This window comes from Epinephelus moara, chromosome 13 (genome assembly GCF_006386435.1).
Source record: "Epinephelus moara isolate mb chromosome 13, YSFRI_EMoa_1.0, whole genome shotgun sequence".
Taxonomy (NCBI): Eukaryota; Metazoa; Chordata; class Actinopteri; order Perciformes; family Serranidae; genus Epinephelus; species Epinephelus moara.
In genome coordinates, this window is record NC_065518.1 from 37,341,592 (window position 1) to 37,355,127 (window position 13,536).

Here is a 13,536-nt window from a genome sequence, read left to right on the forward strand (position 1 = left end):
GAAAATATATGTATGTGTAAGGAGAATGTATGTGTGTGAGAGTGAAAATATATGTATGTGTAAGGAGAATGTATGTGTGTGAGAGTGAAAATATATGCATGTGAAAGGAGAATGTATGTGTGTGTGAGAGAAAATATATGTATGTGTAAGGAGAATGTATGTGTGTGAGAGTGAAAATATATGTATGTGAAAGGAGAATGTATGTGTGAGAGAGAGAAAATATATGTATGTGTAAGGAGAATGTATGTGTGTGAGACAGAAAATATATGTATGTGTAAGGAGAATGTATGTGTGTGAGAGGGCCAGAATGAATTATGGCTTGTATGGCCCCTCATAACTCTGCACGCCTCACTTGTTCTTAAAAATCGGCACCAACACACTTCTCCATTCCTCAGGCATCCTCTCACTCTCTAAGACCTTGCTGAAAAACCTAGTCAAAAACTCTACGCCACCTCTCCTAGACACTTCCATACCTCCACAGGTATATCATCAGGACCAACTGCCTTTCCACTCTTCATCCTCTTCAATGCCCTCCTCACTACATCCTTACTAATCTTTGCTACTTCCTGCTCCACAATGGTCACCTCTTCTACTCTTTGTTCTCTCTCATTTTCCTCATTCATCAACTCTTCAAGTACTCTTTCTATCTTCCCATCACACTTGTGGCACCTGTCAATACATTCCCATCTCTATTCTTAGTCACCCTAACCTGCTGCACGTCCTTCCCATCTCTATCTCTCTGCCTCGCCAACTTGTATAAATCAGTCTTTCCTTCCTTACTATAATGCAAGTCATTGTATACCTTTGTTTGGCCTTTGCCACCTCTACCTTCACCTTACACTGAATCTCCCTGTACTCCTGTCTACTCTCTTCAGTCCTCTCAGTGTCCCACTTCTTCTTAGCGAACCTCTATCTCTGATTACACTCCTGCACTTCCTCATTCCATCACCAGGTCTCCTTATCTCCTTTCCTTCCAGATGACACACCAAGTACTCTCCTACCTGTCTCTCTGATAACATTAGCTGTAGTTGTCTCAACTCCTCCCTGAAAACCACACAACCCTCTTCCTTTTTCAGCTTCCACCACACCGTCCTCTGCTCTGCCTTTATCCTCTTCATCTTTCTCATCACCAGAGTCATCCCACACACCACAATCGTGTCTGTCTACACGCTCCCCTACCACGACTTTGCAGTCACTGATCTCCTTCAGATTACATTGTCTATGCAAGATGTAGTCCACCTGTGTGCTCCTACCTCCGCTCTTATAAGTCACCCTATGTTCCTGCCTCTTCTGGAAGAAAGTATTCACTACAGCCATTTCCATCCTTTTTGCAAAGTCCACCACCATCTGTCCTTCTGCGTTCCTATCCTGGATACCAAACCTGCCCATCACTTCCTCATCCCCGCAGTTCCCTGTCCGACATGTCCATTGAAGTCTGCATCAATCACCACTCTCTCACCTCTAGGGATATTCTGCATCACTTCATCTAACTCACTCCATTATTTATCCTTCTTTTCTAACTCACATCCTACCTGTGGGGCATAACCACTAACAACATTGAACATCACACCTTCAATTTCTAGCTTCAGACTCATCACCCTATCTGACACTCTTTTCACCTCCAGAACATTCCTAACAAACCCCTCCGTCAGGATAACTCCTACTCCATTTCTCTTCCCATCCACACCATGATAAAACAGCTTGAACCCTGCTCCTAAGCTTCTAGCCTTGCTACCTTTCCACCTGGTCTCCTGAACACACAGTATATCCACCTTCCTTCTCTGCATCAGGTCAGCCAACTCTCTACCTTTTCCTGTCATAGTTCCAACATTCAAAAACTCAGTTCCAGACTCTTGCCTTTCCTCTTCTCTCTCTGCCTACGGACACGCCTTCCTCCTCTCCTTTTTCGACTAACAATCTAAAATAGTCTGTGGTGTGGATCTATATTCAGTAAAAATTGCTTCCAATAAGACCAAAGAAAGTTTAGAGCACTCTGAAGAACAACCAGGAGGCTCATCAGAAGTCCAATGCAAGGAGGTTTATTCTTTGTTCAGAGATGAAATCCAAATAAACCCATTTGAGCTGGTGGTCCAGACGAAGAACTGAATCCCAAAGGCTTGGGTACTGACCCTTATACTCGGTCTCTCTCTCTTTCTCTTGCTCACTTTTTTAAGTTTTTAACAAATCATATGTGTAGAACTACACTTATTTTTTTAATTCATTGTCACAACATCACCTCTACATCACTTGACCCCTGAAAGACCCGTGGAAACCCCCTCAAACCGGTTAAAACTGGTTGGGAGGGTTGTTTTTCTCAAAAGTGTCGACCTCAGCAGTTTTCGTCTTCCCTTATCTTATATATCTTCCATTCCCGTCTTCCCTTCATGTATATCCAGGTCTCAGTTGGTGTGTATGTTGCTGGTGCTTGGACTGGCCTTGGGGTGTGTGTATTTCCCAGGCCGTGCATGTACTATGGTGTCTATTAGCCTGCCAAGGCGCCTAGTCTCTCTCTGCTTGGAGCTGCTCCCTCCTTCTCCTGGCTTGCTTTTACTATGGGGGCTTCATTCTACTATTATATTTGGATCTTGCTTGGCTTTTTCTTTTAAATTCACACAGTGATAACATATTGATGATGCAGTAGTAATGTATTGATGACACAGTGGTAATATATTGATTACATATTGATACTACAACTCAACACAGTAATTACACTTAGATTTTGGTGCTCTTGATTACCTTTTAACTCAATTTGATAAGATCATGTACACACACATACACATGCATATATTCATCCACACACATAATGATCAAATAGCTGTTAAAACAAAACCTCAACACCCGCCCGACCTTGTTATTGACTTTTTTGGCCATCTGCAGCTGTCCCTTGATGGGGAGATACTGTCACAGTAGCCACTTTTCACCTGCAATACATACCATCCTCTCAGCTCACTCAGTAATTTTCTATTTACCACGCCTTGCCACCACACCTACCTGCCAGCTTATCATCTGCCCACACATCTCCCGCTTCTGCCTGTGTGCCACACCCACCTCGTCAGGCCAACTGCTCTTTCCTGTGGATCATTACCTCCTGTTACTATGAAGACTGCTGCTTTACAGACTCTCCTTGCCAGATTGTTCTTCGCCCACATGCAAGACTTCTCAACACTTCTTACCTGCCTGATCTCCTGTTACTGACCCTGCCTGCCTCTGACTGGCCTACATTGTCTGTTTCCCAATGAACTCACCAGCCTTCTGTCCCCTCCTGTCCACGAGTTCTGCCTCAGCGTCTCTGGTTTCTGTCTGCCTGTGGCTGTGTCTGCACAGTGCCTTCTTTGCCTGTGTTTAATTGAAGGTCATTACCAACTGTCACTGACTTTTGGAGTGCCACATTTGGGTTCAGTCATACTCGTTACAACAAGATCAACACCATGAGCCACAAAGAGCACTACCCTCCATGGAGGAGGCTGGAGGCCAAGATCAAGTCGACACAGAGAGAGGTTAGTCAACTCTCAGAGCTACAGAAAGGTGTGGGGAAGAAAGGAACACCTAGGAAGTATAACATACTGTCTATACCGTGGCATTGGAGACTGCCAAGCAAATGCTTACAGCGCAGGCTACCCGCCTAAAGACAGGACGAGAGGGGAGACAGGAGACGGGAGAGGACACAGGACTCCTACGTTACAGCAGCAAGTAATCAAACAGTATGTGGACATTAGAATATAGAATATATACAAAATGAGTAGTACTAAAATTTAAAACATTTACAAAAAATATACAGGAATAAAATAAAGAATATCAAATTGCAGGAGTAAAAAGATTAAAGAGATAGTGAGATACACATGAGAAGAAGAAGCCAGGAGAATAAATAGATCCACCCAGGGCTGAAACTGAACAATATTGGAAGAGCATATGGGAGAAGGAGGCATCATATAACACAGATGCTAAGTGGCTAGTGGATCTAAGAGCAGACCACAGCAGTCTCCCAAAACAAGACCCAGTTACCATTACAACAGCAGACATCCAAGAGAGAGTATCAGGTATGAAGAGCTGGACAGCTCTGGGCCCTGATGTGAGCCACACCCACTGGCTGAATAAATTAACTGGACTCCATGAACATATGAACCAGCTGCTGATGGATGGGACCCATCCAGAGTGGCTGACCCAAGGACAGACAGTCCTGATCATGGTATCCCCAGACAGGCACGGTCCCATCCAGCTAACAGCCAATAACCTGCCTCTGTACAATATGGAAGCTCCTGTCAGGCATTACAGCAGCAAAGATGAATAGGCACGTGGCCCAATACATGAGCAAGGCCCAGAAAGGAAATGGTAGTAATACCAGGGGAGCCAAGCACCAGCTACTGGTCGATAGTGCAGTCAACCAAAACTGCAAGACCAGTCAGACCAACCTGTGCACCGCCTGGATTGACTACAAGAAAGCCTATGACTCAATGTCACACACATGGAAACTGTAATGCTTGGAAATGTAGAAGATCAACAGATCACGAAGAGCCTCCATCAAGAACTCAGTGGGGCTGCGGAAAATGACGCTGGAGGCCAACTCAAAGCTAATTGCACAAGTTACCATCAAGTGCGGCATATACCAAGGTGATACACTGTCCCTGCTACTGTTCTGCATAGGCCTGAACTCCCTCAGCCAACTCATCACAAAGAGTGGCTATGGATACCGGTTCCGAAATGGAGCAACCATCAGTCACCTCCTCTACATGGATGACATTGTAGGCCAGGAATGAGCAAGATATCAACTCACTGATCCACCTCACCATGATCTACAGCAATGACATCGAAATGTCATTTGGACTAAATAAGTGTGGTTGGATGGTGTCAAAGAGAGGGAAGATGATCACAACCGAGGGGGGTGAACTACCAGAAGGCATCATAGCAGATGTTCAGGACAGCTACTAATACCTTGGGGTCCCGCAGGCAAATGGGAACAATAAGGAGGCTGCAAGGAGGTCAGCCACAGCCAAATACCTACACAGAGTAAGGCAGGTCCTGAAAAATCAGCTGAACAGAAAGAATAAGGTCCGGTCCGAGCCATCAACACATACACCCTGCCAGTCATCAGATACCCCACTGGTATAATAAGCTGGCCGAAGGAGGAGATAGAGGCCACTGATATCAAGGCAAGGAAACTTCTCATAATGCATGGAGGGTTTCATCCCAAATTCAGCACCTTGAGACTGTACACTAAGCATAGCAAGGGGGGACAAGGACTGGTGGGCGTCAGAGCCACTGTCCGGAGCGAAACATCCAAGATCCAGGAATACATCAGAAAGATAGCCCCCAAAGATGAACTGCTAAGTGAATATCTCAGACAGCAAAAACCCAAAAATGCAGAGGAGAAGGATGAACCATCATGGAAGCACAAGCCCCTGCACAGCATGTACCACTGACAGATTGAAGAAGTGGCCAACATCAAGAAATCCTACCAGTGGTTGGAAAAGGCTGGACTGAAAGACAGCACAAAAACACCAATCATCAATAGACTAACTGGCACAGTGTGCAAAAACATCTGCACAGAGTATGGGCTGGAAGTCCCAAGATCAGAATGGAAGCCATCTCCTGTATACACATCTATCTGTATACACAGTTTTGCTGGATCTCTGTTTTTGCCTCGTTGCCTGTGTATCCATCAGTTTAAGCATCTGTTTGTTCCTTGTTTGTTTTGTTTTCCTTTTTTTTGGTCTGGATTTCTGTTGTATGTCTTTGTCTTACTTTATATAATCTCTCTTGACCATTTATGTCTCTCCACTCTTGTCCACTTGTCCTCTTGTTGTTCTGTTATCACCACATTACACAATGAAAAATAAAAAATAAAAAAAAAAGATTAGATGAGCAGGTAGTTCATCGTTCATTCTTAATTTGTTCTCTGGTAACTACAATAAGGGACACAAATTTTTTAAGTAAAGTGTCATTGTCTTTGCTCCTTAACTGTCACTGTACTGCCAACGTTTTCAGTGTATACTATTAGACATAACATAGTAGTGTTTACTGAAGCAGCTTTAGCTAAAGTTTTGTTTCTTAGCTGGGAAGTTTCCCAAAAAGATGACTCCGCACCACAGAAGAGATTTATGGTTTTAGTTTGGAAGGCTTTACTCAGAGTCTGGCATGGTAAGGACAGTGGGATGTTGTATGCTGTAAAGCCCTCTGAGGCAAATTGTGATTTGTGATATTGGGCTTTATAAATAAAATTGAATTGAATTGAATGTTTATGATGCTTCATACTGACATTACTGCCAGCATCGTGCCATTTTATTAAATTAATTACCTCACCTCTCTGTGGTCAGCGTCATTTGTCAGAGAGTCATACAGAGACTCTAGTTTATCCCAGCTAGTCCCACACAGGATCAGTCTGGCACCGCCCTTGTGGAAGAGATTGGCACACTCTGAACAGAAAAAAGAAAAAAAATGTTAAGTAACTCTGTCACTTCATTTAATTAGTTATTAATTATCATTCAGTAGTTCGACATTTTGTGATATACACACATTTCCTGTCTTGTTAAGAGTTAGATAAGAAAGTTATTATACTAAATATGAAGATACAGCCAGCTGCTGGTTATCTTAGCTCAACATATAGACTGAAAACAGTGGGAACAGCATACCTAGCTCTGTCAGCAGATATGAAATCTAGCCACCAGCAACTCTGAAGCTCACTTATTAATATATCTCATTATGTAGGGTTATCTGTTAAACTACTTGGGCGGAAGCAGTTACTTCCTGAAGTCTTGTCAGCACAGTGACTCCTTCTGACTACCTACCTGAACAGAGCCAGGTAAGCGTTCTGTGTGTACAATAAGCTAACAGCCCCTTTGCAGTAGCATCATATTTTGTGTACAGATATTAGAATGGTATCAGTCCTCTCTTCTAACTCTCAGCAAGACAGAAAATAAGTATATTTCCTAAAATGTGAAACAGTTTAACTATGAAGCAAGAAATATCTGTCTCTCTATCTTTCTGTCTGTCCTTTTGCACTTGACAGGGACCCAAGGATGTGCATTGTCAAATTTAGTGCAATTTGGGCACGCAACACTCAATTTCGAATAAACAAGTAAAGCTCTGTGGCTCTGTGTAGCAATGGGGGTAGGGCTTCAGGGCTCTGCAGAGAGTCAAGCATGTCTCTCATAGCATATTTCATCAGTCTTTCTGACCGCCAGTAAGCACAACTTGGGTGTGTTTTTCTTTGCATACTAACTGAAACTTAGAATGTTAATTACATACTCGCTATCTGAAGATATAGTTTCCCTGGATGGCACTGCTCTGGCACAACCATAAGAGTAATATTTGTAAGTAAGATTTGTCTTTTGACTCCCATATAAAATAAACTTAAAGGACTGCGTTCTTTCACCTGTGTAATATTGCAATAATCTTGCATATCCTGGATTACTGCAATTCCTTACTATCAGGTTACTGAGGCAAATCTCTAAAGACTCTCCAGCTGAGCCAGAATGCATATATGTATATGTATATATGTATATATATATATACATATATACACATACACATATATATGTATGTGTATGTATGTATATGTATGTGTATGTATGTATATATATACATATATATATATATATGTATATGTGTATATATGTATGTATATATATATATATATTATACATTATATATTACAATTAGTCGAAATATTATCAAAATTGCAATATCGCCAAGTGCAATATCCCAATCACAGGAGCTGAAAATTTTTGAGAGAGCAAAGTGTCACAACAATAAATAAATCATCGTGGTGCCACAGAGATGCCAGCCTATAAATAACATTTCAGATGTAAGAGAACATGCTTATTTGGTACAGACCCCAGCCAAAATCCCAAAATCATAATTTTTATATTTTTTTCAGTTAAAATGAAAATTATTATTCCAACTAAAATTGAAACTCAAATCACAGTATGTCAAAATACTCACAATATGATTTTTTTTTTGTTCACATATTGTGCAGCCTAGCCTCATTTCTCTGTACAATGAGTTAGAATAGCAACATATTTCAATATTTTTCACATCTAAACATCATGATAAATCTATAGCTGTTTGGGGCCCAGGTGTATTGCTCACAACCCGAGGTAGCACAGTGCCGAGAGTGAAGTTGTTTGTATGAGCGGTTCTCAAGAAAGCTACAAGCAACAACACTGCAAAACAAGCAGTCGGCCGTTTCAAACAGACATGTCTGAAACAGGCAGTGTACTATTTGCTATAAATGCAATGCAGTTCAAAGCAACTTATTTTAAATTGAGGTGGTCTCCATTACTGTTCGTGGTTGTGGCTACATACCATAATCATCAAATCACACAATTAAGCACAAGTAAGCCTAATTTCACATGAACTCCTGCGAGATTTCATGTTCCATGTTTCAAATCATTATTTTAACCCAAATCTTCACTGTTCCCCAACCCTAACCAAGTGTCTTTTGTGCCTAAATGTAACCACACCTTAACCACAGCGTTATCACACCCTAAAGCCCAGTTCAGATTAAAGATTCACAACAAGACAAAACCATTTTAGAACCTTGCAGAGGAACATTGTAGCGATGTGAACTGGCTGGTCTGAGCTTGACTCAAGTTGGCTGATGGTGTCACCTGCAACTCAGCTGGTCAAATTGCCGGTGGCTGGTTTTAGAACGTAAAGCATGTCACCTGTTTCAACAGCCAATCGGCTTGTAGTGACGTCAACTGGTCAAGTCAAAATGACCGCAGATGGCCTGTTTGCTTGCTGCGGCAGGTGCTCTGTCTCAGCTGAGCCCTCTGTTTCTGTCCTCGTGGTGTGCTGGTGTCGGATGGTGGGTCTGCTGCTGCTCGCTGTATGTGTTTAGGGCTTTAACCCTTAAACAGCCAGACAGTAATATTTTGAAGTGGCTCATGAGAATCTCGCAAACCAGGATTACCATCTAGCCATGACCGATCAGAATAATTGTTCCTCTTAGGAAAGGAAAGGAAGTCTTAGGAAATTTCATGGAATTCACCTTTGATATATCTTGCTGACAGACAGAGTGAAAACCAAACTTCCATAGTAATAAAAGTAAGGTTACCAGTTCCCACCCCAGACACAGCATCAGTGATCACCACCACTTTGTTCCGCACCAAGGACTTGGACATGAACTGCATGACCTCATTGTAGATGTAGTACACTCCCGCTGCTACGATAATCAGCAGGGGCAACACCATCACAGAGGGCAGGGCCATGTTCTGTAGAGGAGAGGGCACAGGATCAGTGCAGGCAACAGCTAATAATACATTTTTATACATTTTATATATAGAGTGCTTTTCAAGATACTCAAAGACATTTTACATTGGTCAAAAACAATCACAAGATAGAGTACAATAAAATACACATAACATCATTCACACAATAAAGGCTGTTAAACACCTGCAGACCTAATGAACTACATTAGCGGAGTCAGCAGTCTGTGCTGACTGTACAGCTTGGATCAGGTTTTAGGTCTCCTAAGGTATGGCTCATTTGTGGTGTAAACTAACACAGTGTCAATGACAAAAAGTACATGCAGAGCACATCTCACTTATCTGAGAGCTTAGAATGCATTCGCTAAATTCTTGTCTTTGTCACTCCTTTATGTTTGGTATTGATTCAGTCATGGGAACCAATAATGGATGATTTTTTTGCTGTTATTTTCATCAGGACTTAACTTATCTGTGTACTTCAGGAAAACAGTAATTGTTCCTAATGATTTGTCAGAAGCAATCATGTGTGTGAGACTGTGACCTTCCTAGATCTGTTTTTGCAATAGAAAAGAAGTAAACCTTGGGCTAGAAAACAATACTGTTCAATCTCTCCATCAGTTGTCTCTTTATCTCCAACAAGAGGAGGGAAATCTGAGTAAATATACATGTTTAATCAATGGAACTAATGGATTTGTATTTAAAGCAGTAGTTTGACATTTTGGGAAATAAACTTATTTGTTTTCTTGAGACTTGAGAATTGTCTTTTGCTGGACATATTTTCCCCACAAATACAACATGTTAATGTTTTTAGCACAAGCCTATGGCATTTTACATTGTATAAATTAGCGTAGCGGCTAGAAGAGATTTCCTTTACTCATATGAAGCCAGGAACAACAGCAACATTTAACAAAGGTAGTGTTACAAAATCCATCTCCATTATAACTCAAAACATTCACTGACAAAACAATTGTCTCATACTAAACACATTTTCCAAATAGATACAACATGCTAATGTTATTGGCACAAGCCTAGGGCATTTTACATTGAAGGCTATAAATTAGCATAGCAGCTAGCAGAGATTTCCTCTACTCATATGAAGCCAGATTAAATCAAACACAAAGACTTAAAATGCCATTTTGTGGGAGCTTTATTGTTTTCACAATTTTTTGTTTCTTATATGGGAAATAAAACTAAATAAAAGCTTTGTTTCCACTGAGGGAAATGGTTACAAAAATAGACAGGAGGTCTGTGTCACCAGGACGTGAACTTAAATTTCTGCAGTTGAATCGACACAGGAGTATGAATCTCACTGAATGTTGTATTTGTGGGGAAAATTTGTCCAGCAAAAGAGTTTTTTGTCTGTGAGTCCTGTGAGTTATAGTGAAGCCGATTTTACTTGTAATTGAAACTGTCTCTATTAAGCCATGTTTATTGTGTTTTTTGGGTGTGTTTTGAATCAACTAAACTTTACAACACTTCAGAGAAACCCCACCGCTGTGGTTGTTTTGAACCTGTAATTGTAGAGTGACGCCGACACACCACCGCGCAAGTATAAATCCTCACAACTGCGTAGGCCACGTGCATAGGCTCTGCATAGAGCTGATGCACAAGTATGAATACACCTTTAGATGAGAAGACTGATGTTGATTTTCTCTTTTACAGTAACTCTTGGCAAGAGAGTGAATAACCACATAATGAACTATTAGTGTAAAGTTGACTGCGTATAACATGCTAAATCCAGATAAAGTACCTCGCCTAGAGTCATCTGTCCGTTCAATAGAGTGCTCTGGAGATGACGTTTTTCTGTAGGCCAACACAGAAGTTAGCGTCGCCCTGGTTCCCTTGTCAAAAGCTTATGGTATTTTTCCATTTGATTTTGGATTATTGAAGAACATAAGATCTGTGGCAAACAAACGTTTATCATAGTTACACGTTTTGTTCAGCAAGATAATCTTCATAAATGAACCCCTCTATTATGATTTGTGAAGCCTAAATGCAATCACCAGAGGTAAAAAGCTAACGTTAAACAAAGGTTATAACCAAATTACACCACAGTCGCATGTCTTCATGTCCCTACCACAACATGGCTTTACAGCTGTGATCAGCGTGATGACGTTCTGTAGTCTCATTTAGCCACTTGTTAGCAACCGCCTTTTTTAAGACACATGAAAGCGTGTGTGTGTGTGTGTGTGTGTGTGTGTGTGTGTGTTTGGATGAAAAATAGAGGGTATGGGATTATTATATCCAATATGGAATAAAAATAAATATATAAATAAAGTAAAAATATTTAAAAAAGAAAAAGAAAAATGAAGAAAGAAAAATATATATCTGTATATCTATACATACATATACTGTATGTATGTATAGATATATAGATATCTAAACTCATTAAAAAAAAAACATTGACTTTGAGATGAGGGAAACTGGAGTGCTAAAATGCTAACTCATTTCTGGGTTTTAAGATAAAATAACATAAGATAAGATACACCTTTATTGATCCCACAGTTGAGAAATTCCAGTGTTACAGCAGTCAATGAGAAATAGACAGATTAAAAACTTCAAAATTTAAACTTAAAAACTTAAAATTTAAAAACTAGGCATGCAAAATAAAGTACAAAAATACAAGAAATGGCGATAAATAATAATAATAATAATAATAATAATAATAATGAGAAGTGGATAATAATGAGCAGTAAATAAAAATGAGCAGTGGATTAAAGAGAGCATATCTAGTGCAAGTGATTGTATGTGCAAAAACAACAAACAGCAGACTCATTCCTGGGGCACTCTTTATCTCTAAAGATAGCCAACTTGTAGACCAATATATCAGATCTATGTCCATGTATTGCTTTAACTGTTATAAACTCTAGATTTCTGCTCTAAATGCTTTAAGCCCCTTAAGGAAACTATTTTTGGTGGCCTTACTAACACACTTACCATGTAAAGGGAGTTTGAGGACAACGGCTAAAAATATTCTGGCCATACTGCTGCCACAGAATCCCTTGCACTATGTCACCACCAGGATATTGTCATAGGATACCCTAGGAGGGGCAACTGAAGTAATGGATAACCTAAACGGCCATGCATTAGTTGGGCAAACACATTAAGATAGCCCTAATCCACATTAAAACTAGCATTTCTGATTACCCTAGAGACCTGCTTCCCAGCTCAGCCCCATATTTATATGGTTACATGATTGGATCTCAGCGGGTTAGTCAGCTAGTCAGCTTGTGAGTGCACAGGTATAGCAACCATGCAACAATCCAAACCCCCCCCCCCCCCCCCCCCTGCCAAAATGGCAATAACACACCTGTAACCTGTGTTATTATTGGTTAACTTACAGCATGAACAGGGAGCTAATCCTTCAGCAGGTCTGGCTGTTGTTTTTTCCAGATTTAGTCAGGTACCAGAGGCCCTTCTCCCTCTCTATCTCTTGTCCATTCACACAGCCTTGCTCCTCTGTCTGTCTCTCTGTCTGTCTTTCTGTCTGTCCTGCTGCTGTCCACTGCTTATAATAACCTCTGCTTCAGTCAGCCATTAATACACACATACTGCATGTGGTATCTGAATCATGCTCCCTTGTCGCCAAGATGAAGGGATGGATTACAAGTCAAAGTTTCAGTTGTGTCAGGGGCAAGTGTTTGCCTTGAACTGCTGTTTCAGTTAGTATGGTTTTCCAACTGATAAATGACTCTCTCATTCATAAAAAATAATAACTTGATCAAGGCACTTTCCAAAATCAGTTTAAGATTACTTTGACTTTTATTTGGGTGACTAACTAAACTAAGCACAAAAAGTAAGGAAATTTGTGTTTGGTAGATTATTTCTTTGTTGTAACAATGCTTTTTGGCAATATATCTAATACCGTTGGAAAGCCTGTTTATATCCCTTTTAAATGGTACAACATTTGGAACATGCATTTGTGGGATGAGCAGCAGAGCTGACTATGTGGGTTGCGCCCATGAAAAATTTGCCAAATCTTCTCTGCCAATGCCAAACAGCTTCTTTTTTTTTTTTTTTTGCTGCTATTGACTCTTGTTTTGAGCTTCTGGCACCTGTGAGCATGGGCCCTGTGTCAGTGGTCAGTTGGTGTCTGCTCCAAGAATCGGCGTGCAACATCCGATAGGGCAACTTCAAGCTGGTGTTCCGCAAAACCAAGTTGCAGCATTATTTGGAGTGAGCCCTAGTACTATCTGCAAACTGAAGGCCAAGTTCCATATAACAGGGGATGTCAGAGACAGGCCGCGAAGTGAGCATCCAAGAAGACGGCACCCCAAGACTGTTTCCTCATCCTGTCAGCACTTAGGAACCATAGGCAGCCTTCTACTGA

General features: G+C 40.9%; 1 protein-coding gene across 1 annotated transcript in view; it reads right to left on the minus strand.

Annotated features, from left to right (window-relative positions):
• dhrs7cb (dehydrogenase/reductase (SDR family) member 7Cb) overlaps window positions 1-12,683 on the minus strand; it is a 95,819-nt gene extending 83,136 nt beyond the window's left edge. The window contains exons 1-3 of the mRNA XM_050060309.1: window positions 12,548-12,683; window positions 9,056-9,212; window positions 6,298-6,410 (exon numbers count right to left, since the gene is read on the minus strand). Coding sequence (XP_049916266.1) covers window positions 6,298-6,410; window positions 9,056-9,209 — 267 coding nt within the window. The 5' untranslated portion in view covers window positions 9,210-9,212; window positions 12,548-12,683. The remainder of the gene's footprint in view (window positions 1-6,297; window positions 6,411-9,055; window positions 9,213-12,547) is intronic.
• Between the last annotated feature and the right edge of the window lie 853 nt (window positions 12,684-13,536).